Source organism: Andrographis paniculata, unplaced genomic scaffold, assembly GCF_009805555.1.
Source record: "Andrographis paniculata isolate CXL003 unplaced genomic scaffold, ASM980555v1 Contig21END, whole genome shotgun sequence".
NCBI lineage: Eukaryota > Viridiplantae > Streptophyta > Magnoliopsida > Lamiales > Acanthaceae > Andrographis > Andrographis paniculata.
The window spans coordinates 2173672-2198862 of record NW_026137502.1 but is presented as its reverse complement, the minus strand read 5'-3'; the positions used below and the strand labels follow the sequence as shown (position 1 = coordinate 2198862).

Genomic DNA, 25191 nt, shown 5'->3' with positions numbered 1-25191 from the left:
TGATATCAAGAGTCAAATCTCATAAGATATGATCTCAAATTTAGAGATGTAAATCAATTTTAAGATATGACTTATCTGTTTGGTATAGATAGACTTTTTATATCCGACCTGTGAGCTCACCGACTCGGTCCGACGTCCGATCCGAATACACAACTCGCTTTGACACATAATTATGTGACATATATGATAATCATATTACTAATTTATTTCTCACTCACTATAGTTCGGTTTTGAGAATAAACTAAACATTTAATTATTATTTGATTTCTTTGAATTCTCAAACGAGAAATTCTACACTAGTATCAAAATATCCTTAGTTTATTTACATAAATTACAAATATACTATTACACGTATAATTAATCTATATATAAAGCCAAAAGACAAAAGTATCAAAACACATTTTCAATAACCAGATATTTTGGAGTGGAATGAGTGAGTATAAAATGCTCCCTCCGTCCCATTGAAAATATGACATTTACTTTTTTTTATGTAAATATTTTAATATTAGTATTATATTAGATTGCAATAAAAAAAAAAAAAAAAAAAAATCTATATTATTATTATGTTATATAAAAGTAATGACATTTGTGTAATATAGTGTAAATTGAAAATGTATTTATTATGTTAAATATGTAGTACAATTACTAAATTGAAAAATAAAAACATTATTTTGAGACATAAATGAAAAATTATAATATTCCAATAAAAGGAAAAGAGTATTATTATGGAATAGAATCAAATGCTGAAAAAAGCATTTAAGCACCTAGCTTAATACATATAAATTAAGGGTGTGTTTGTTTGGGAGTTTGGATTTTAAGTTGGGATTTGAATTGTAAAAATTTTGAATTTGAATAGTTGTATGATGTGATATAAATAGATGTTGATATGATATTTTAAATGTAAAATTGATTTTTAGTATAATATAAAAAATGAAAAATATGTGTTTGATTTAATGTTTTTTTGGGGAAAAAAATTGGATGAATAATGGAAATCTAATCCAATCTCCTAAACAAACACATTTATGTTAATTTATACTCCCTTTTGTTCTCCAAATTTATTCTTACTTTCCTTTTTAGTTTGTCCATTAATTTATCTCATTACTAATTTTGACAAAGTCAACAAATCAACCTTATTTACAATAAAGACCACTGACTTTGTTACATTCTCTATTTTCATTTACTTTAATTTCTAACTAAATTTTTAAAAATACCCTCAACTACCTATTACTTTTTCAATAAAATATTCATTTTTCTTAAACTCCGTGCCGGACCCAAGTGTGTTAATTTTAATGGACGAATGGAGTATTATTTGATTATTTAATTAGTATAATTATATAAAATTAAATTTAAATTGTTCAACATAGTGCTGAAAATATTGAAAATATTTATTTCAGCACCGAATCCATCCCGTATTATTATTTCAACATGCAAATAGTCAGAAGTTGTTTGAGCATTCATTGCGGTCGTTTTCGTTACTTCATTATTTCTTTTATTACTCTCATCTCATACATTATAGTAATCATCTTAAACACATTATCTTTACTAGGAACCATAATAATTTATTTATTTTTATATATTTTTATTGTCTAATAACATTTTTATATAATACCCCCTCTGTCCCCGGCTCAATTGATACTTTTCATTAGTGATACGGTATTTAAGACAATAATATTTAATTAGTTAATAATAACGAATTATGATATTATTTTATTATTTATTATGTAATTAATAATATTGGTAATTCTAAGATAAATTTAATATATATGATTAAAAATTTAGAATATGTATTTAAAAACTTTTAAAAAATATATGCAATATGAATATTATTTTGTAAAAAATAAAATTTTCTATAATACAAGTAAATAAAAAATATGTTTTTTTTATTTATAATTAACATAAACTAATTTTATAAAAGATGTAAAGTTTTAAAGGTAGATAAAAATATTTGTTTTTTAGGAGAGGGATAATGGATTTTGAGTGATCCTACGTGATATATGATATTTTATCTTATGTAGTTAATTAAGTTAATTTAAATTTGTTAAGTATATTTTAAGTTAGGAGGTGTATTCAATTAGGATTTTAATAGACTTGTTTGTACTTTAAAAAGTATGTAGACTTCGGTGGATTTACAAATTCAATAAAATACATGCAGTGTTTAATTGATTTTGTTTATTGATTTATATGAATTTTTAAAAGATTTGATTAAATTATTTATTAATTTATCTGAATTTCATTAGAATATATAATTTATGGATTAAATATTTTTTTAATTAATTTATATAATTTCAAATATATAAAGTATACTTATATATATATAATTTCAAATATTTAACAAAAATAATAAAAATACATTATTTTTCAAAAAATATACTATTATTATTATTTCTTTTCAAAATCCAAACTCAGACAAATACACTCTAAGGGTGTGTTTGTTTGGGGGTTTGGATTTTGAGTTGGGATTTGAATAGTAAAAATTTTGAATTTGAATAGTTGTATGATGTGATATAAATAGGTGTTGATGTGATGTTTTGAATGTAAAATTGATTTTTAGTATAATATAAAAAATGAAAAATAGGTGTTTGATTTGATGTTTTTGGGGGGAAAAAATTGGATGAATAGTAGAAATCTTATTAAATCCCCCAAACAAACACACCCTAAATGTATTAATTATTTAATAAAATATACTTAATTTTAAATTTTAATTATTACTACCCATCAATTAGAAATTATACAATTATTATTTTTATTTATTTTTAAATATTACTATTTTCGTTTCACGTACTATGTCTGCTACGATACAGTATTTTAGAAGGGGTGTAATTAGTAGATAATTAAGAATATATTAGTGAAAATAATTATTCTATAATATAAATAATTATAAATTAAGATTAAAATAACTAATTAGTTTAATTAAAATTTTAAAAAAATAAAATTAAAAAGTTTAAAATGAGATTAAAGTGTATAATCATTTTCCAAAAAAAGAAAGTGATATGATACTGGGAGACGGATAGAAACGATGACGTGGACATGGTACGTGGAACGGAGGGAGTAATTTTTAAGGGTTGAAATAGCCATGCCTGTTTGGCTAAATAGACTAGGCCTATTTTGAAAAATTACTGACTGAGCATAACTTATTAGCTTGTAATAAAAAAATTATACTGATCTATTTTTAAGTTTAGGTAGCCTAGGAGTCTATTAAAGGATTATATAATAATTAAATTTTTATCTTTTAAAATTTAATATTAATAAAAAATATAAATGCAATTATTATTTTATATATATATAATTACGACTAATCAATTTTATATTGGGTTATTATCATTAAATTATTATTTTAAAAAAAATATAAATGTATAATAATTTTATATATTAAATTAAAATTATGTATATAAATAGACCTGTTTGATAGACCTAAAATGCTTTTCGTAAAGCCTATGTTCATTCTAATTAATTAAATAGGCTTTAAAATAATTATTTGAATAAATAAGTTAAGTTGAGCTAGGTCTTATGTAGGACAGGCTGCAAGCCCTTGGTTGGCAGTGACAGCGTGTCCCTTTACTGTAAATACTGAAATCTAATTAAATACCCTCTCCCCTCCGTCTATAACAAAGTATTTATTTTTCTGTCTCGTAACAAAGTATCCATTTCCTTTTTTAAAGTAACTTTATTATCTACCTAATATTACAAATACCCTTACAACTTACAATATATTACACAAATGTTACTTTTATATCACACGTACTAACAATGTTATTTTAGTTATTTCTACTTTATTCATACTATATCCTAATATAATACTAATATTTTTAAAACTACTTGCAAAAAGCAAATGAATCCTTTCTTTTTGAGACGGAGGGAGTATTAAATAATTAAAAACATATATAATAAAAATAATTTTAAATTAATATTAAAATAATTAATTAATATAATTAAAATTAAAAAATTATAAATTAAAGATTTTAGATGAAAATAGAAAAATGAAAAAGATTGAAGACTGGATGAATGTGGAAGGAGGAAGTATTAATTTATAACGACGGGTTTTAGATTCGTTTATATACATAATCGTTCGTGCCATTGCCTCACTCTTACGCCGGAGCCTGAAGCCAATAGCCATCTGTTATAATCTTCAGTTCAGCCCATCATCATCATCATCAGCTAACGGAGATCACGAGAATGGGTGCAGTGAGAGGGATCCTGTTGGACTCCTCTGTCGTATTGTCCTCTGATGCTTCCCATGGAGACGCCGTCGTTGCTCTGGCTGCCGAATATTTGCTCGGAAAGTTGCGCTACTCCAGGATCCCAATTGTATGCAATATTTGCGCTATCTGATCGAAATCAGGCTACTATGTTTCTAATTTTCGTAAGCTGCGCGAGTTGAATGCAAATTAGTGGGATTTTTCGCTACCTATTCTGTTTCTATTTCTTTTGATTTAGCTGCTTAATGAAAGCACATGCTTTCCAATGACAAATTTCAAATTTAACTCGAGCATTTTTAAATTAGAAAGTTGTGAGCGCCGGAATGACAAGAAGACGGATTTTTTATGTTTTAAAAGAATGAAGGACGAAAAGCCTTAGCTTAGTTGTAGTAATTATGCTCCCAAATCTGTTGGAGGCAAAGTATATAATTTTCCTGAGTGATCATGAATTGTTGCAGTTTCCTGCACTCTTGTAATGTCTATATTTTGGATATTGATACTACCAACGTGCATACTTAATTTTCAGTTGCTTGTAGCTCTCTGCCATTAAGGTGGAGAAGTAGCGTGAGATATTCAACTATGTTATGCATTTGTGAACTGTGTAATTAAAAAATACTATAAGCATGAGGGGGGCTAACTGAAATGTGGTATTTCGGGGAAGTTAAAACATATATTTTAATCACGTTTTCAGTTTTGTTTTGGATAGATATTAATTCTGATGATCTGTTTGAACTAATCTAATTTTTGCAGGGAATATTATGTGAGCAAGACCTTTCAAGCCCAAAGGTGAGGATATTCATGGCTTGTACTTCTCTTCTAATACTACTGCTTAGAAGTGGATTCTTTCTACTAGCCTAATTTATGATCTGATAAGTAATTGGTTTGGATAGAAAAGTCAGTATACAATTCAATTCAAAGCCAGATTGTTTTTTCACATTTACGTGCAAGTGTGTTTTTGAAAAATTAAGCAATTTTGGTAGATCTTTTATCACCAGGATTTGAAAAAATTCATACTTGAGTATTTCATTGTCATTTTGCCAAATTACTTTATGCTTTGCTGGGTCAAAACAGATGCATGAAAATTTAACAAATGCATTGAATGGAACAACTTATAGTTTATTTACTGGTTCTCAGTTCAAGTTGAGATGGCTATTTACCATATATCTGGACACAGACAAATGCATTCACGTTCAATTTTGGTGGAGGAATCTTGGATCTATATGGAATCGTTTAAGCCCATATCTCTACCCTAGAAAGCAATTCAAATTGAATAGAAATCACAGTACATCAAACTTTTTGGGCCATTCAAAATGCAGTCAATAAGTTGATTAGCGTCCATGCAGCATCAAGACTATATGTTAGAACAGGTGGTCATGGAGAAACAGCCAAAAACGAAAAGGTAGACTGAAATCTGTTGCCAAGCATAATTTAGCTTTGAAATGAGATCTTTGAAAAGCCATCTCTAGACCAATGCTTATTGTAGGTCAATAATTGGATTTTGTTTCTTATTCTATCAGTTTAATAAATTAGGGGACTTCTTCATTAGTTTCAATGGAAACTCATTATGTTCTTTATAAAGAACAAGGTCCCACATTTATAAGTTTGTTATTTTTGGATATTCTGGAACTAATTTACGTTTCTACAATTTTTCTTAAAATCTTGGGGATATCACCGGAGAATGTTCCATCTCGATTCTGAGGGTTTACATTTGTAGCTGGAGACCTTACCATTTGTAATTTATGTCCACCACCCAGTCTATCTTGTTTTTGTTCATGTTTTTCCATTTCCAGCTTGAGTCTCTAATGTCAATTGGTGTAATTGTATACATGAAGATGTCTTTTTGCACATTGTCTGTGTGACAGCAACTAACAATTCTATGCTAGTATTTATTAGATGATATGTACATTTGTATCTGAATTATTTCTTATCAATTTTGAGATATTATGATATTATCCACCTAAAGAATCATTTTGAAGATAATACTAAAGTTGCTATCTAATCATCTTCACATTTTTATAAAGCTGGTGTCTTTTTCTCACATGTTATTGATGTATTGCCTATCAAATAATAGTATTGTGAATAGTTCTACTCATTACAGGTGAACCTTATTCAAGAGGTGGCTACAAAATACTTCTGCACCGTGTTCTGCTCATCAACAGATGATATTTCAAGTGTGATTGCTCAAAGTTGGGAGGACAGAGGAGGCGATGTTGTTCATGTAGTTTCCAGTAGAAAAATGGATTTCCATCCCAAAGGGAATGATTGTACCTGGTTGAAGGTCATTGTTGGTAAGCTTTAATAGGAAATAAGTTGTATCTTTCAAAGCACTTGCTGCTCCTTAAGATGTTACTTGGAGTTACTATTTGTAGAGTGCTGTTTAATCCAATAAACAAATGGTTAATTTCTTCTACATGAATTGGGTTATAAGTTGATTGAGTCTCATCTGTTGGACATAAACTGATTAATGTAAGCTTTTATTATTACCAATAGTAAGCAATAATAAAAAAGATTGTTCTTCCTCTATTATTGGCGGAATTAATAAAAATGATTATTGAGTTGCATTCAACCATTTTGCTGGAGAATGATGCTTAACGTCTTCTATATATATATGATCTATCTGCAGGAAATGCTGACAGGGAACCATCCACTGGTAAGTGCAGTGCCTTCAAGTTCATGCTATATTTGTGATCTCATGTTTGTTCATAATATTATCTATTATCGTTGTATATGCTATTTGCTTAGGATCTTATTTTTGGGAAATCATGGATTTGTCAAGCTGCAGAAGCGTATTACTATGCTAAAATAAGTTTTACTTTCTTCACAGATGCTGAATATGTTGGTGCTACTGGAATCTCAAACCTATTTATTAGCCAGCTTGAAGAGCTGCTTTTGTTGATATGCCAGTTAAATAAAAAGGTACTGCCTGTTTTCCCCTTTAACATGTTATTGCTGCCTTTTGTTTTTTAAAGAGCATATTAGTATATAATCCTTTTGCATCTTGATGTGAGATTTTTTAAAATTTCTATTAAATATTTCCAAATTGACCTTGCTAGACACTTACATATGTCAAACATGTTGATTATTCCTTACTCAAATGTGTTTGGAAGATGAGCCACACTTTCTACCCTCAAATTCAAGCCTTAAAGTTTCTCAATCCATCACATTTACGCAAGTCCCAGGAATTGCTAATAACTGTATGTTTACGATTTCACGAATGTGTGTTATTTCACTCAAAACTTTCTGATGATATTTGTTCCTTGGAGTATCTTTATCACACAGGCAATTGGTGAAGAGGCACTGATAGTTGGATATGTAATGAAGCCTTCGCGTGAAGGAGATTTTGCCAAGGTAAATTCTATCTGGCAAAGACAACTGCATGTTGTGAGAGCAATAAATGTTCCTATCATATTTTAATCGCAACTCCTGTGCTTCTTTGACTTTTTGAATGCTAAGTGTAGGTTTAATGGAAGGTGCACATTATTTTAAGGAAAACTTAAATTCACTAGTATCTGCCTCAGACTGATGATCAAGTTTTGAACTATCTGCTAAATTTTGCTATTAATTATATTTGTTTCAACTTTGGACTTTCCCAAACTCTTAGTTAGTGAACAGGAATCTGGCATCACATAATAGTTCTTCTACGTAGTCCATCTGGGAAGGTCTATTATCATATCTCCTGTTAATTTGATGACTGATCTAATTCATCCTTTTCTAGCTGGGGACCAGTGATCACACCTCTTATTTTGCAGAGAGGTGCATTCCCAATGCACCCAACCGAAAATGGACTGATCTTTTTGCCCCTAAATTATGATCTGCCCCTTGCACCCCAGTTTCAACTACTTGATGCTGTTCTTCATAAGGCCACAGATGAGATTTTGGCTGTTGACATGGACAGTCCTTTAGGATCTATTGAGCAGGTTACATTTACTAACAATCTGCAGGAGTTGTGTAGGTAAATTTGAACTGTATGCTTTGTTTTATACTTTATTTCACTAGCACAGACATAATCTAACTGTACGCTATTGGAAAACATTTCAAAAAACATGCCTAAATGTGTAACCACCATTTTTATGCAAAAAATGAATAGATGCAGATCATTTATTTTTCTTATTCTGTTGTAGATCATAAAATATAACAAGGGCATAAAAAGTGCCGATGTTCTTTTCCCTGCTTTATTCATTATATGCATTTTGCAAGTTATCTAAAGAAGGAACTGGATAGATACATAAAATTCCTCAAAATGTATATGTGTGCATTATGAAAAGCTTGAATAACCTTTTAACTCCTTTTCTGCATTGAAGAAATATTTTGCAATACAAAACTATTAACATATTCAATTATGTTTTGCAGGCACATTAAATGCCACCTGGATTGTTGTGTTATTGACCCATTTAACAACGTGCTCCCCATACTGGATCGGTTCAGAATCCAGCAGATTCTTTTTGGCTTGGAAAAACTCAACATTCATGGCCATTGCAAAATTAGACCTCCCCATTTTCTCAAGGTTATTAATATAGGTCTACTTTCTTGCGATGGAAATAATACAATCAAGGATTAGCTTTCTGCTATAATTCTTGTATTTACTGCAAGCATATTTTGTAACAATTTGCATCAAACATTTGCTAAGATTCAAAGAATAAGAATATATTTATGTTAAGATGAGACTGATACACACACACACACACATATATATAAGATGAGACTAATAATTGAATTTTAGAGATTGGAACATCAGATTGCTTGGAGTTAGTTCTCATGGACACAATTTTCTTTCAACCTATTTTGAGGATATGACTTAACTGTTGATCTTTAACTTGAAGGAGAGAAGTGGTTGATTGAGTCTTTCTATCTTTGAACTGTTCTTCAAAATAAGTTTTAAGTTTTAAGCAAATTAAATGTACATATGTGGGTCAACAATATTTATGCATGTATCTGAATATTTTTAAACAAACATCCTAAAAAATATCATTGGAAACCTTAATCTCTTATGGCAACATTTCTGTTTATAAAGAAGTAATGTAGCATTTGCTTAACAAGGGACAATAAAGAGTACATTATTTAGCTATCATATGTTTTCCTTCTTAACTATCGGCTGCCTGTTATGATCTTTCCCTAGTGCTCTAAAACATGGCTTTAGAAAGTGATTCACTTGGTTCTATCAATGTATGATTCACTAGATATAATTGATCTCTTTTAAGAAATGGTTTTATGAGGGGGTCCTCTTTATATTTCCAGTCTTGAAAATCTGGCATGTCCAGTAATTGAGGTATTTTCTGCTCTACAAATTTTGCAATCTAAAGGCTACACTAGGTTGGTTATTTGTACTATGGAGTAGTAGATGGAATAGAAGGAAAACATAGTACATATGTTTGAGCACCAGCACTTACTATCTCTTTTAATAGAGAGTAAACATTTTATTAAAATAAAGCTTCATAGAGAACGTCACTCCATTCAAATAGATAGCTTAACGTATCCCATGGTGCCGCACTTAGCAAAGTAGTCTGAAATCCTAGAACATATTACTCTCTTTTTTTAGCAGAGTGAACTTAGTACTATCCTATTGTTTATTTTGTGAAGCTTTTCAGCATTTCAGTTACAATTGAGCCTAACTGCAGGTTGATCGATTTGATGAATCTGATTTGGAGCAAAAGTTAGCCCAAGCAAAGTTGTCTCTACCAACTATAGTGAAACCTCAAGTTGCATGTGGTGTATCCGAAGCTCACAGTATGGTATGTGTTGATTATGTGTCAATGATTGAGATTATCCAAATATTTAATTTTCAACAGCTCAGAAAATGAAGGATGAGTAATATGTTTAAGGCTTTTATTTTTTGCAAGCCCATTGTGCATCCCTACATGTATCTACCACTGTATCGCAGAATTGATTTGAAGACAGAATATCTTTTTACACTAACATATACTCATTTGCTCCTGTGATGCTGGTTTGTGCTAAGTCCAGTAGTGATCTCGCTTGATATTATATGAAGGAAGAGAATTCCAATTATTTTGCTTCTATATTCTAGTTCATCTTCCAATGGTTTCCTACACCCTTATTCTTGTTTAATAGCCAGCATCGGCTACATTTCTGAGATATGGAGATGAAGTTTGGGTCCCTTAGTATACATTTAAGTAATGAGTATTTGAATCATTGAATGATTGTTTTACTGGAGCACTTGTATAATGAAGAGCGTCAAATGTTCTTAATCTCATTGATAGGACCACAAACCTGTTGGCTATTGGATGTCTGATTTGTCCAAGGGCAAAGATAATGGGGAACAAATGATCTACTAATTGCAATAATCAAGTTATGAGATTTATTCTATTAGTTGCAAGATTATGGCTGAAATAATAGTTATATGTTAGTGTTATTAAATAGTGTTAGATTAGTGTTCGACATTAAATTTGTGGCTATCCATTTCTCTCTTTTGAAGGTCTATGTATACTCATGTAGTTATAGAGTAAAAGTACAACCTGAATAAATTAGGTCTTTGAATAAAAAATCTATCATGGTATCAAAGCTAGTTATTTGAATTTCTCCATTTTTCGAATCAGTTGATTATCTCTATCACTCATTTACTTTCAAGTATCCTATCCTTTTGGTCAATCACATTAGGATAATGGAATTGCCGAAAAATGATAGCAAAAAATAAAATTATAGGGAAAAGAAATTTAGCAAAAAATTAAAATTAATTCTTATATTTGGTAAAAAAAAATAATTCAATTAAGAAATGTAAAAAAAATATTCTGTTGAAAATGTAAAAAATACAGCGATTTAGATGAATCAATTTAACGGGGATAATATATTGCGAGTGAAAAAGAAAAAAAATGAATTGATTAGGAGAAAACTATGAATTTTGTAAGAGAGATTTTTAGTGAATTTTTATTTGTTAATCCAATTTTTCATGAGTGCACCGAACATATTGAATTTGATTGCAATTCTATCCACGAAGTATATTATGCTCATTTAATATCTCTTCCGCGTATCACCAAGATTTTCAATTTGTTGATATATTTACTAAGGCTCTTTCTCCGCATAGACACATTTTCCAGTGGATCAACCAACATCAGTTTTTTGTTTTTTGTTAGGGTGGTGGGGGGATATCAACGGTAGAGATTTTATGGCAACAATTATGGTCTACTAATTGCAAAAATTAAGGGCTATCCATTTGTCCCTTCTGAAGGTCTATATGTACTCATGTAATTATAGTGTAAAAGAACAAGTGGAATATTCAGTCTTTGATCTAAAACCTTGTCAAATAGAAATAGTCCACCTTGACATTTTGAAAGTTGATATTCTGACCATGGAAAAGTAAAGCATGATAATATGGATGAAAGGTATTGGTGTTTGTTTAGAAATAGAACAAGAAAAATTTTGTAATGTGACTAAATCAGAGTCGGGCATTTCTTAATTCATTGGATAAGCAAAGTTACCTAACGTAAACGTTCATTTGATGCCATTGTGGACATGTATTGCAGGCAATTGTTTTTAAGATAGATCAATACAAGGATCTCAATATACCTCTTCCAGCAGTGGTTCAGGTAAGCAACTTATTGCATACATAGCATACATTGTTTAAATACTGTTTATTACATGTGAATCTGATATTCCTTCTTCTTGGTTTTGCTTACGTGAAGCATATAACTGTTTCTCAAGTTATTTCTATAAGTAGAAAGGCCAGTAAACGCCAAATAAATGAATCTCTGATAATGATGACATAAGATACTCTGGTCTTGTGCGTTTTGATATGGTTTGATAACTATGTTCCATAGTTCATATTCTGAACCTGGATTCTCTTCTACTGGCTATTTTACCTTCCCGTGACAACTGAACTGTTGTCAATGAAATTTATTTGCAGGAATATGTTAATCATATGGCTTTGATTTACAAATTTTATGCCTTGGGTGGAAAGATTTTTTATGCAGTCAAAAAGTCAATTCCCAATGCTGATAACTTGATGAGTTTATCTCCTGAGAATGGAATGAAACCATTACTATTTGACAGGTATTTTATAATGTCCTTCTGTTTGTACAGTGTCATGATTCAATGCTCATTTCTCCTCTATGGCATCTAGAAAGCTGATGATAACTAACCCCCTCTGTATTTATTTATTTTTCTGGCAGCCTAAAATCCCTGCCGGTTGCTAAAGAGCAAGTCAATGTTACTAGTCACCAGATTGATCTTGATCTAGTTAATCATGCCGCAGATTGGCTCAGAAGAACACTTGACCTTACTATTTTTGGATTTGATGTTGTGGTATGTTACTTTTATTATCTTTTCTTTTCCACAATAAAATTTTCGTATTAAATATCATATAGGGCTATCTAAAAATATATATATCATTTGTTGTTACTGTAAATAAGGAAAGGTGAACTGTTGCTGTCACTAATCAGACCTAGAAGATTAAAACTAGGTAATAAATGCTGAGTTGTAGCTGCAACGAAATTGGGCTACAAGTGCCAATGAAATTAGGCAAGGCCGCAACCGAGGCCAGGCCATGGCCTAATCTAACAGGGCAATACAATGTTGATTGGGCTGTAGCCTACCCCAAAATAGCATTGTAAAGTGTGGCTAGTTGGGAAACAACTAAGGCTAATTGGACCATTTAGGCCATTCAAAATCGGTCTGCAATTGGCTGAGATCTATGGAATCCAATATTTGTTGCTTATAATCAAGGGCCATGGTTTTACCACATAGGTTAACCACTTAAAGCAGAGACCATTTTTAGAAATGAGGACATTTGGATGAGAATAAAGGAGACAAACCCTATCCTAACAGTCATTATGTTGCTTTAGTTTTTATCTTGCTTAGGTTATTATAAGTTTTTCTTTTTTTCTTCTCTATCTTACTATTGTTATTGTTTCCTTTCATTTAATTTTTTCGATTGTTATCCAAACCTGGATCCGTTCTCTTGTGGTAACAAACTTTTGGCGTGTTTGGAGGCACCCAAACTTTAGTAGTGATGGCCTTCAAAGATTAATTTGCACCATAATTTCTTAGACAAGATTGTGGAAACAAGTTGTCAATATCATCCATTTTTTTTTTTTTTTTTTTTTTTTTTTTTTTTTTTATACTAGACGGTTGTATTAGAAATTTCACAATGTTTATTTCTATGCAATACAAGGTCATTACATAATTGGATCGTGATTTTTAGAAAGCTTTATCAGAAATTTTACCCAATTTCTTGAATAAGATTGAGGAAATAAGTTGTCGATATTATTTATTTTATTTCTTTATATTTATAGAAGTTTATAGTAGAAATTTTATACTAACTCCATTATCCAAATGTGTGCTCAAATGTTTGGGCACGGATTTTAATAAAAGTGGGTAATTATTGTTACTTTTTGCCTTTTATAGTAAAAAAGTACAAAAAGGTGATCTACTTTTTTATTAGAAAAGGAAACAAGAATGTTTCATTTATGACAGGCAAAAAAGGAAAGTGAACATATATTTGGATGACGGAGAGAATAATGTTTATTTCTACTCGTATAAAGTCGTCTGTATAATAGGCGCATAATTAAAGTTTGAACATAGAAGGTATTCTATACAAACTATAAGCTAAACAAATGGATTTTTTTAATGGTAACTTGTCCAGACATTGCAACTAATGTCACAAGCCAGTAGGAATGCACCTGCAGACAATTATGGGGCCCTTCTAGAGTAACTTTTATGTTATCTGTAATGAGACCCTGGACGAGGCTTATTTTGCATCAGACATGGTCAATCTAAAATAGACTGCTTTATAGGTTTGGACTGTGTTGAGTGAGTTGGGTCTTGGAATCAGTGAAGATTAGATTCTTCAGGCCACATATTCAACCAAACTCATTGGATGGCCATCCCTGTGGGATCTTTAGTCTATCAGGGAATACTAATTTTGTCAAAATTCTCATCTCATTAGCTTAACTGTTATCTTAACTTTTGAAGACCTCTACTTTAGCAGAGTTATCTGAAATTAATACATCACCCTATTAGCCATGGCGCGCGCTTGTGCTAAATATACTTCCGCATTGTTCAACTGAAGCAACTTTTTTGTTTTGTTTTGTTTTTTTGTTTTTCGTCTTTTTTGGTCTCCAATGATCAAACTTATGCTACTATTAACCAAGATGAAGTGCTAAAGTTGGCTTGGTGCTTTCTAAATAGTTTGATACATTTTCCTTCAGTGCTAATAAAATCTCTACAGGATCTGGTGCAGGGTACCAATTCAGACCTTATTGGACATGAATAAACAAATGATATATCATCATTCTTCTCTTAATTCTACAAATATGTTTATAGCAAGGACATTATAAATTGACTGGGAAAAGAATACTCTAAACATGGTGTGAACTTTGGATATGTTTCATATATCTGACCTACCACAAGTGGGAAATTTTATTTCTTGATGTTTTGCTTATGGGGTTTTCATTTTCTTAAACATCAGGTTCAAGAAGGCACAGGTGACCATGTCATTGTGGATGTGAATTATCTGCCATCATTCAAGGAAGTTCCTGATGATGTGGCGATACCTGCCTTTTGGGATGCTTTGAAGGAGAAGATCCTGTCAGGAAAGTGCAAGAATACCTCTTAAATATCACTAATTGCTGTGGACATGGATTCAGAATGCTTCTTTCTTATCTTTTTGCTGTGGGGACATAATTACATTTTTAGGGCATGTAGTTTTTGTAGAACCCTCTATGTAACTAAAGTGCATTATAACTTATTTTAACCTATGTTGGAGCGGGTGAGCTTCTTGAGAAATTCCGTTTCTTTTGCTTTCAATTTGAGCTCTCAGGCAAATGTAGTCATGCATGACTTTTTCGTTATGTTCATAAATTAGCTACCCAGACAGGCCATAGATCTGTGTAAGTGGTTATGTCATGCAGCTTAATATGCCTTTAGAATGGGTACTGGTTCAAGATTTTAATTGACTGTTCCATTTTCAATGAAAATATTCAATTAACGAACTTGAAAATGGGTCGTTACGACTGTTAGAAGACATGCAATAGAGCCCCGGTCATCCAATTCATCAAGGCTTTCAGAAGTAATTAGCAAGCAGAATAAGAGGAATATATGTAGTTGGATTGACTTGAAAAGCACATGGACTCTGTTCTCTTGGGTCTAACCAACCAAAAGAAGGTATTGTTTTCTAATTCACCACACGAGGTTGACTCTAATAATGTTTTTCCATGAATTATTGACGCACGTTGATTACCATTGTTCTGCCTTTGGACATGATGTCTAATTAAAAATTCTTACACATCATTTTGGTGTTGCCAATATGTAGGGATGGAAACAGCGGGATTCCTTATCCAGAACTAAGCTGGAGGATAAACTGTACAATGATTTTGATTCTTCTTGTTGAGCTAGAAAAATTTCCCCCAAGACAGGAAGATATTACATGGTTTTATGCATCTCCTCAACAATGTGCTCATCTTACTAGTAAGTTTACTCGGTTGCTTCTGTAAGTTAACAGTGAATACAACAGTTAGAGATACTCAATGGTATTTAAAATCAGGATATTAACAAATCTTCAAGCTGTTGTTTACCACACCTGTTGTATTTTCTGGTATGGATGCTAAACTTGTGTTGCCCTGTGGATCAATGTCTTTGGACCTGTCACTGTGATCGCTCCTCTGGGTTTCCTGGGCAACAATTTATATGTATTTTCAGTGATTCTTGAACCTGCTAAAAGCTTTATTACAGTTCTAAGCAACTCCAAGCTGTGATTTCTAGTTGGGCAAAGATGCTTTGGATCATAATCACTTTAAAGAGTATCAGAAAGTTGTGTGCGCGTGATGACTGACCTTATGTGTACTGGAAAAGCTGGGATCTACAAGAAACTTCATGTCTTCTTCACCGAAATCTCTCAGTCTATTAAGCTCAGGCAAGATTACCTTTCCAAGGTCTGGTCTATCTTTTCGCCTTAGTTCTGTACATTTGACGGCCATTTTTGCAAAGGACAAGGCTTCTTCTACAGGCCAATCAGGCACCGCTGGATCCAGCATCTCTGCAAAATTTCCATGATCAATTGCCCGGGCAACATGGTGAGTCAAACCCATTGCTGACTTGGCTGTTAGTATTTGTAGAAACACCACACCAAGGGAATAGACATCAGATTTCACTCCAAGCATTCCTGTCTGTTGATATTCCGGATCAATGTAGCAGAAAGTTCCAGCTGCGGATGTCATTCGATACTGTGTTACATCATCAGCTACAGAAGGAGGGACGAGCCTTGCCAATCCAACGTCTCCAATTTTGCTCACATAGTTCTGGTCGAGCAGAATGTTTGCTGGTTTGAGATCACGATGGACTAATGGCTCTGGTTTTGTCTGGTGCAGAAAATGCAGACCAGTGGCAATCTCTGCAGCGATTCTGAACCGGAGTTGCCATGACAGGGCTAGTGTGTTGCCTTTCCCCCTGAGACAATCCTCCAGGCTGCCCTTTGCCATGTACTCATAAACTAGACAACCGTATTCAGGGCATGCTCCAAGAAGTAGAACCATGTTAGGATGTCTCAGGCAACTCAGCACTTCAACCTGCATTCATGCAATCAGTAACAGATGTGGAAATGAATTCTTCATTGAGGAAAATGTAAATCATCTGAATCTTTGGTCAAAATATTTTTGAAGCCAAACCTCTCTCTGAAACTGTTCCCTTCCTTGTGCAGCGTCAGGGCGCAATATCTTAACAGCAACACGGGTATGATCCAGGTAACATTTGTACACAGGGCCATAGCCCCCTTCTCCAATTTTATGGGATTCGGAAAAACACTCTGTTGCCTCTTCGATCTCATCAATGGTGTATATCCTGCATCTCAGTGAGGACACTGCCATTGGAGCTGCTTTAGCGTTCTCTACACTTATCTCTTCTTCCTCAGCAAGCCGAGCTTCTTCTACTCTTCTCTCTTCTTCCATTCGCCACCGATTAAGCTCCACAGTCTGTATGAAACGTTACATTTAAAATTTACTTTTTACAAATTTAGTTTTCATTTCATTTTCATTTTAATCCCTGCCTTCTGTTTTGCTGTGAGCGCTTCCTTGCAGGCTGTGCTGTACATTTCCATAGTCTTCTGCAGCTCGAGCTTTAGCCTTCTCATCTCAGCTTCGACATCATCCTGCATCATTCACATGATTCATGAGTGATGTTATCATTTGTAAATCAAACTTTTCAATCCTGGGATTTGATAACATGCTCACACTTTCAAATGATGATGATGATTTATCTGTGAAGGAGCTGTAGTTGCTCCCCCTGTTACTCGAAAATATTGATCCAAAGCTACTGGTTGAGCTGGTTGACATCCGAGATGAATCCATGGTGTCGAAGAGCATGCCAGACATGCGATCTGTGCTTATCCTGCTATCTGTGCTCGGTCTCTCAGAGCTAATAAATGATATATCTGAATCAGTTTCTGAAAGGTCGGCAAACATCTTCCCGGTAGGCCCTCCTCTTCCTCTTGAAAATGGTGATCTGTATATACCGCATAAATGTTAGGAGCTATTATCTTTTCATCTGCCTATATTGAAATGTCAGATAGGAGTTTTAAATAGTAATTCTGAAGATGATGAGATAAACCTGTGAAACTATTGCTTTATGATTTTAGGTTTAAAATAAAACTTACTTAACTAACTCTGTGTCATCAATTGTAGTCCTATGTGATAATCTTTGTCCACCTCCACCTGCTCAACGTAAGATTCCACATCTCAACTAATTGGGATGACATGGTTACTTTGTGAAGAAAAATATAATATCACAGCTGCCTCTAAATTTGGAAAGAACCTTGTATGTTTGATGTTCGCTTGGAAAGGACCTTAGGAGGTGAGGTATTCCCGTTGCCCGTCTCTTCGATTTTCTGGATTTGAGGTGTTAGAGGGGAGTCGAATGGCGCTTGGCGTGCAGCATTCCTCACAGAAGATATCTTGGTTTTTGAGATGACATAGACAGTGCAGAAGTCTGGTGCTGCTTTCGACACACTGCCAGGTAAATCTACCATCTTGAATCTTCTGCCACGCAACACTAGTTTTGTTCATGTTCGATTTGGCAATGCATTGAGTATAGCGCAGTAGAAAACAATGTTATCTTGCGTAAGATTGTGAAAATTATCATCACGTTGCTCATGCAAGATTCAAGATTTGAAAAACCAGTCCTTTCTTATTGAGTTCTAATTAGATTTCTGCCAGTTCGAGTAGAAAAAAAAAAAAAAGGCAAAGGAGGAATCAAGCTGGATCAAGCTTCACCTGATAAAGCCACGATGTGATGTACCAAGAACCAAGTTCTCGATTGCAGCATGAGCAACGTAGTCAGTTATTGCCCGCGCAATGTCTGTGTCCTCCAGCACCACGTCAAAGCAATGTATCTGTTGAGCATTCGAATGGCTACAATCAGGCCTTTAAAAGTGAAAAGCATGAAGATAGATATCAAAGTGAAGTAGAGAACCCAAAAAGGGAAGATTATATCAGCTTAGCGTACATCTTTGCGTGTGCAAAAGCAATGGAAGGTAAGGAGTAACTCTTTTGTACGACTATCAAATTGTTGCGCGTTCACAAAGTTACCTCCATCAGGATTATTAATGTCATAATTATTCCCTGCTGCAGAGAAAAGCTCATATAACATCTATTTGCTTCAAGAAACGGGAAATCATTATTCAACATGCTTGTGCATGGGAAAAACCAGAAAATGAGGATGCACGAGAATCTGCTTACGCTTTGATTGAGGTGATCTATGGATAACATGGATAAGAATGACAGTATGCCCTTTGGAAATGAGATTGTCGGTAGCCCAACGCAGCGCATGTTGACTGCCTTTGTCCTTGTCGATGGCAATGGCAACAAGGCCATTCCTTCCTGTTTTTCTTCCAACATTGCTGCTGGTCCTTCCACTGGAAAGCCACATCTTTAATTGATTCTACAAAGGTAAAAAGCCTCTCTTTACTTTCTTTTCGTTTTAGGTTTAATTTTGTGATATGGGATTGCTTGCTGTTCCACTTCTAAATTTAGTTATTTTGGTGCGGGTTCTGTCGGGGAACCTTTGAAAATAGACAGTGGCATCCCTTAAATCTCGGAGCTGTTCCACTTCTAAATTTAGTTATTTTGGTGCGAGATCTGTTGAGAACCTTTGAAAATAGACAATGGCATCCCTGAAATCTCGGGGAGAGAGAAAACAGATCAATCTTGAATATTTGAGAAAAGATTTACTAAGTTACATATGTTAATATGTATATAAAATAATATGTTCCGAATTATATAAAATATTTGCACACTAATTCTATGATTAGCATGTTTGTTTGGATGATTGGAGGATTGGATTTTGAATTTGGATAAGACAAGATTACGATTAAAGACAATTTGTTATGATCCTCAGCCTTGGAGAAAAAAAGCCCATGTGTCAAAGTAAAGCATAAATTTGGATAAGACAAGATTATGATTAAAGACAATTTGTTATAATTCTGTTTCAAAGTCATAGAGAAAAAATTAAAGTAACTTCCTGGTTCTATTTTACCAATTGAATTAGCTCTAGATAATATAATTTTACAATAAAAGTTTTAATATTTTTTTTCCTATGTATAGTTTTTTTTATAAAAAAATGTAATTAAATATATTAATTTTTTTTTTATAATTATTTAATTCTTTCTTATTTTGTATTTGGGTATTTTGGGATATTTTAAAATAATAAAAATATTAATTTATAAGAATATTTTATATAATATCAATAAATATTTAATGTAATATTTTTTAAAAAACAAATTACTATAGATAAATAAAAATTAAACACTAGAAAAATAATAACTTTTGTTTCTCTTAACCCTAGTTGATTCATTGGCAATTTTTATATTTTAAAAGTTTAATCTTGCAGTAACTTATTTTCTTAGGTTCAAAATTTTTGTCTTTGAAGATAACTTGGTGCAGGCGATGTCTGCATCGAAGCACTCATTTCTCTCTCGTATTTTTCATCTCTCTTTATCTCTTCTATTTTTCATTTTTTTGACACAACGTTTTATTCTTCTCCTCTCTTGGTGAGGCCTAAACCCTAATGAACCATTGCGTGTAATAAATAATACCGAACCTTCAAATTTATGATTTAATTTGACACATCAGCTTTTTTAATCAGATAGATGCTTTTCGCTCGGCGACCATTGCAGTAGCTCTTAACCCTTCAGTCAACACCATTCATCGCCATCATCTTTATTGAAAGGGTGGTCATCATCATTGTCTATAGGCTCATTTGGAATTGGATAATGTAATTTTCACTACTTCAAATAACATGTTTTTGACAAAAGAGTTTATCTTTTCGGTGAGTATTATTTTAAAAATTAAAATTTTACATTCAAAAATCACATAAATCACTATATACTATATTATATAATTATTCTAATACAAAATTTTTACTATTTAAATTTTCCGACAAATACACCCTAAATGTATTAGTTATTTAATAAATTATACTTAATTTTATTTTAATTATTATTTATTAATTATTACTATCCTCCAATTAAAAATTATACAATTATTATTATATCACTATATACTAAAAAAAATAAAAAAATACTTTCATATAAAGTTAATTGCATATTTTTAATGTTAAATAAAATAACATAAAAAATAATTGTATAATTTCTATATGAATATTATATTAAAAAAAAGAGTTTATTTGTATAATAAAAATCTGATCAATTTTGGTGTAAATATAAATTATTTTAATCAATTTTAATCTCAATTGCTGACGTGGACCTAAGAAAAATGACGTGGACGATGGATTGGATAAAACACGGCCGTATATAATAGAGGACGCCTGTGTTGTCACAGTAAAAATACGATGAATCAAAGTACACAGCCGTGCTCCATTGTACATGGCCGTGTAAATTCTTACAGCATGTTTGTCAGTTAATGGTGAAAGTACATTGCCGTGTGGGATTTCTTTGAGAATTTTGTCGGCTCCTCCGGCGGAAAGTACTGCGCAAAGATGCAACTCGATAGACGTTTTCGGTGGAGGAATTTGCTGGCTGCACAGGAAGGGTTCGAATAGCTCTCGCTGCTTAATTAGTTGATGAATTACAAGTTCAAGAAGTTTGATTTGGAGATTTGAAAAATTGGGATTGAATTAATTAGCTTAATTCATAAAAGCAGTCCTGAAAATCTAAACTTTCTTAAACTATATATATATATATATATGCAAATCAGAAGATACAAATCTATAAATATATATATATTAATGTATATACGATAAAAAAAAATAAGGGTCAAATTGAAGGCTTTTCTTTCTTCATTAGAATAGATCCTTTAATGATTATCTCTAATATGTTAATTCCAATCTTTGATCTAATTCTTGTGTGGAAGATCCAAGATGCTACCAAGAAAGAAACCCTTGTAATTTAAACCTTATAATTTAGACAGGCTGTAAGGATGTCCACGGCCGTGTATTCTTATTCAACATGTTTTTACTGTGACAACATGGACTTGATTTATAATTATACACGGCTGTTTAATTAAAATAGTTTATATTGAGATCAAAATTGATGAATTTTTTATATTGAGATCAAAATTGATGAATTTTTTATATTGAGACCAAAATTGATTAATTTCGACCAAAATTGATTTTTTTTTTCCTATGTTGAATTATATAAAATATTTGCACACTAATACTACTATTAGTGTGTTTGTTTGGAGGATTGGATTTTGAATTTGGATAAAACAAGATGATGATTAAAGACAATTTGTTATGATCCTCAGTCTTAGGATCTTAATCATATTAATTTCTTGGAACAAGTCTTCTAATGTCTTCCAACTATTTAGGATATCAACTTCTCTTCTTCCCTAATACAGGTTTTTTTAATTACACACTTATTATTTTCTGGCATTCGTGTTAAATTATTATTTCCCAAACTCAAATTTAACACAATACTATGGATGATTTTATCATAGGCATATGGCAATTTGCTGAGAATGATCTGGAGATCTTCCATGGATGAAGCTCACCTCATGCAAGAACATGGAAATGGAAGATTGATTTGCTAAATTTGGCTTCCTTTCAATCTAATCATGGAAGGTATAACCGATCAAGTCCAATGCAGAACCAAATCGGATTCGACAGTGATGAGAATCCTGCGATGTGCAATGGATGAGCGACACGAAAAGCTGCAGTCGAGAGGTGGTCTTTTCGAGTTCCTACATGACCGAGCAACCTTCTACGAGCTTGCGGCTGTCCTAGTGGAGGGAGGACTGAATATTGTCCGAGAAGAGACAGATGGCAACTCTGATAATATCCTGTCTGATTTGGTTGAAATCAAGAAGTGGCTCGAGGGACGGATCGAGGAATTGAATGAGCTAATAGTCGAAAAGGACAAAGAACTTATGGAGAGGTTGGAGAATGAGTTGAAGCTTCAGCAAACACTCGAGCTGAAGGATGCTGAAATTGTTCGCTTGCAGGAGAAGCTAATGAAGTATGAGGATGTCCTGAAACCTGATCGACCAATCCAGGAGGGCCTTTCCGAAGAGGACATCCTTAAACTCAAAACTTCGGACGATCAACAAATGGGGTACTATTATCCTTAAAAAGGTTGAGTTGTTGAGAATTTCATAGCTTTATATTTAATTCCTTCGACAGTCTCCTATGATCTGATGATTCTTTTTCCAAGTTTATTGCAAGTGATAGTACAATGTGGTATTTATTTTACATTGATTTTATACATAAATTCCTCTTACAGGTTCATGAAGAAGCAGCTAGAGGATGAGGTGAAGAGCCCGGTTCTTGACAGGAGGACGAGAAAGCATCACACCTCAAGTCCAAATCTTAGCTTCGACTTCTTGGATAAGGAAAGTAACGAAAGCCCAGCTTTATGCAAACATGGATCTTTTATATTCGAGGGAACAAATGCAAAGAGTCAGCCTTCAAGGCCTGTCCAAAAGCACACACTCATAAAGCGGATGAGTTCAGACATCGGCTCTTTGAAAGATATTCTCGATCTTGCATTTGGGAAGATGCAAGAAGCTGAGGTGTTGCCGCTCGAAAAAGAATGGAGATGGAACATCGAGAAGGATGTCGCCTCAGTTTTTCTACAAGGTGTTGTAAGAGATATACGAAAAAGCTCCATCGAAGTGGAGGGCTTAAGAGAAGAAGTAGAAAAGGCGAAAAACGAAAGAGACAGCTTAAAGTACACTTACCAGTTTCTTGCAAGAACCATGGTTGAGGATGTCTGTGGACTTTCTTGCAATAAACAAATGGACATTGAAGACGGGAGTTTCGGAGTTTTCGACGAATTAAAATCAGCTTTGAATCAGATTGTTCAGCATTGCTTAGAGAGCACAGTAAGGGAGGATATATATATGATTTTCGTTAGGGAAAAATCAGAGCAACTGAAGAGAATTGCAGAAGAACAGTTCAGGAAAGAACATCCAGCAAAGTTCACTTCAATTCAAGAGACTTCTTTCGATGCAGCAACATTCGATTATACTCTAATGGAGTCGACAATGAGCTTGATGAAGGAAGATATATACATGGTTTATTTTAGGGATATGATCGAATCGTGGATGTTAGAAACAAACGACAGAGGCATCGAGAGTCTTGTTAGGGAGAATACGAACGATTTTATCATCGGCGAGGCTGTAAGAGATTTATGCATCAATTTAAGCAAAGCGCAGGCGGCAAGACAGTTGTGCATTCAGGATCGTACGCCTCGCTCTTTGAATTTGGACTTTCAAGGAAGCACGCCGCCGCGTTCTAGGAAATTCGACGCGGATGGAGAGGACATCCTGATTCAAAAGATCGATTCTTTGTCGAAATGCCTGGATGCAGAGGAAGATCTGATGCTGAAAGCAAGCTGTGAAATACAGGAGCACAATGTGAACAATAGTTTGGTCATCCTCAACTGCGAAGAGAACGAAGAGCGCGACGTGATCAAATGGTTGATAACCGACGACGAAAGTACCTTCACTTCAGTGAGTCATAAGCTGGAGAGAGCTCTGCAGCAGGTGTACACAAGCAAGGAGTTGCTGGTGGAGTTAGAGCAGAGTCTGGAAGAGCCTGGCGACGAAGCGGGAGAGCATGACGATATTAGGGAGCTGGTTTCACCCAACGACATTTTAGGGATTACCATGCAATTTCAGCTGATGTTCGAGGATTTCGACTGCGCTGTACGTGAAAAGCTAGAGAGGAATCGGTCGAGGTAATCAACTCCCGTTTGATACACATTACAGCATAATATGATAACACGAGTTTCTCCATATCCATCGATCCTCAGGCTCGAGGAATTGAAGTGTCGAATTAATACAGCAACGGAAGGCGCAGCCTTACCGAGGAAAAGAAAATTGGTGTACAAAAAGGCCTTCATTTCAACTAGTCACAACTTGAAATTAGCAGAAACAGAGGCATCGATCTATCCTTGTATGCATATCTAGCTATTGTGATTTCAAGAAATTGATTATTTTTGTGGGAATTTTTCAGGTTGATTTGCTGGGGAATCAAGTGGATGACCTGTTGTGCCTGTTGCATAGGATACATATTGAATTGCACAAAAATGCTGCAGCTTTGTCAAGACATTTTGAGGTAATTATAAAATGAATAATAGTTGCACATACAAATTGAGCATGAGGAATTATGTGATAAATTTTGGTATGAATAATTGAATTAATGTAGGTTTATGAAATATTGAAGTTGATCAAGGGAGAGTTAGGCAACAGGGGTCCATCTTGAGAAACTCAAATCTCACTTATACATATATATATATATATATATACTATATTAGAACTGTTAACGAGTCGACCCGAGCCGAGCAAAATTTTAAGTGTTCGTTAATGTTCGCGAACAAGGCTCGTGTTCGTTCGTTAAGCTTTCGAGCTCGTTCATAGTGTTCGAGCTCGGCTTGTTAAGAACTTTTGTTGATTGAGCCCGTGTTCGTGTTGGGTTCGTTTAGGCTCGATTAAGCTCGTTCGAGTTCATTCGGGCTCGTTTGTCTTATTTTTTTAAATTTATATATAAATTAAAAAGAAAATTTAAAATTATTTTATTTATATATTTTAAATCAAAATTT

The 25191-nt window shown here is 33.2% G+C and overlaps 3 protein-coding genes across 7 annotated transcripts; 2 read left to right on the top strand and 1 right to left on the bottom strand.

Moving 5' to 3' along the window:
- The first annotated feature begins 4050 nt into the window (after window positions 1-4050).
- Window positions 4051-15088, top strand: LOC127244832 (inositol 1,3,4-trisphosphate 5/6-kinase 4-like). Of its 3 annotated transcripts, XM_051265353.1 has the most exons (14): window positions 4208-4305; window positions 4947-4982; window positions 5331-5595; window positions 6295-6484; window positions 6820-6846; window positions 7021-7112; window positions 7476-7544; window positions 7946-8148; window positions 8547-8700; window positions 9812-9925; window positions 11672-11734; window positions 12052-12197; window positions 12317-12449; window positions 14614-15088. In XM_051265353.1, the coding sequence occupies exons 4-14, from the start codon at window positions 6433-6435 to the stop codon at window positions 14758-14760; spliced, it is 1200 nt and encodes a 399-aa protein (XP_051121310.1). In that variant the 5' UTR covers window positions 4208-4305; window positions 4947-4982; window positions 5331-5595; window positions 6295-6432; the 3' UTR covers window positions 14761-15088. The 3 variants fall into 3 exon arrangements, with proteins under 3 accessions (XP_051121309.1, XP_051121308.1, XP_051121310.1); XM_051265352.1 differs by lacking the exon at window positions 5331-5595 and having other exon boundaries at window positions 4051-4305; XM_051265351.1 differs by lacking the exon at window positions 5331-5595 and having other exon boundaries at window positions 4051-4305; window positions 6280-6484.
- Window positions 15089-15498: 410 nt separating this feature from the next.
- Window positions 15499-19061, bottom strand: LOC127244831 (U-box domain-containing protein 35-like). 3 transcript variants are annotated; one of them, XM_051265349.1, is made up of 11 exons: window positions 18872-19061; window positions 18639-18754; window positions 18407-18525; window positions 17949-18172; window positions 17791-17848; window positions 17369-17639; window positions 17185-17286; window positions 16808-17110; window positions 15977-16708; window positions 15724-15814; window positions 15499-15631 (listed from the first exon to the last, which is right to left on the bottom strand). In XM_051265349.1, exons 1-11 carry the CDS (start codon window positions 19059-19061, stop codon window positions 15618-15620), a joined length of 2220 nt encoding a protein of 739 aa, XP_051121306.1. In that variant the 3' UTR covers window positions 15499-15617. The 3 variants fall into 3 exon arrangements, with proteins under 3 accessions (XP_051121306.1, XP_051121305.1, XP_051121307.1); XM_051265348.1 differs by lacking the exon at window positions 15499-15631 and having other exon boundaries at window positions 15692-15814; window positions 17949-18169; XM_051265350.1 differs by lacking the exons at window positions 15499-15631; window positions 18639-18754 and having other exon boundaries at window positions 15692-15814; window positions 18872-19030.
- Window positions 18988-24854, top strand: LOC127245037 (WPP domain-associated protein). Its single transcript, XM_051265682.1, has 6 exons — window positions 18988-19081; window positions 22088-22701; window positions 22870-24327; window positions 24403-24529; window positions 24606-24707; window positions 24798-24854. Exons 2-6 carry the CDS (start codon window positions 22205-22207, stop codon window positions 24852-24854), a joined length of 2241 nt encoding a protein of 746 aa, XP_051121639.1. The 5' UTR covers window positions 18988-19081; window positions 22088-22204.
- Window positions 24855-25191: the final 337 nt, after the last annotated feature.

Excerpts from the sequence above, each read along its gene's own strand:
- LOC127245037 (XM_051265682.1), top strand. The coding sequence starts at position 22,205 with ATGGAAGGTATAACCGATCAAGTCCAATGCAGAACCAAATCGGATTCG. Across the intron at positions 24,328-24,402 it reads CTAGAGAGGAATCGGTCGAG|GCTCGAGGAATTGAAGTGTC; the intron begins GTAATCAACTCC and ends ATCGATCCTCAG. Across the intron at positions 24,708-24,797 it reads CTTTGTCAAGACATTTTGAG|GTTTATGAAATATTGAAGTT; the intron begins GTAATTATAAAA and ends GAATTAATGTAG.
- LOC127244832 (XM_051265351.1), top strand. The coding sequence starts at position 4,174 with ATGGGTGCAGTGAGAGGGATCCTGTTGGACTCCTCTGTCGTATTGTCC. Across the intron at positions 7,113-7,475 it reads TATGCCAGTTAAATAAAAAG|GCAATTGGTGAAGAGGCACT; the intron begins GTACTGCCTGTT and ends TTTATCACACAG. Across the intron at positions 8,149-8,546 it reads AATCTGCAGGAGTTGTGTAG|GCACATTAAATGCCACCTGG; the intron begins GTAAATTTGAAC and ends TATGTTTTGCAG.
- LOC127244831 (XM_051265348.1), bottom strand. The coding sequence starts at position 19,061 with ATGTGGCTTTCCAGTGGAAGGACCAGCAGCAATGTTGGAAGAAAAACA. Across the intron at positions 17,849-17,948 it reads GCGAACATCAAACATACAAG|GTGGAGGTGGACAAAGATTA; the intron begins GTTCTTTCCAAA and ends TACGTTGAGCAG. Across the intron at positions 17,640-17,790 it reads GATGACACAGAGTTAGTTAA|ATCACCATTTTCAAGAGGAA; the intron begins GTAAGTTTTATT and ends CGGTATATACAG.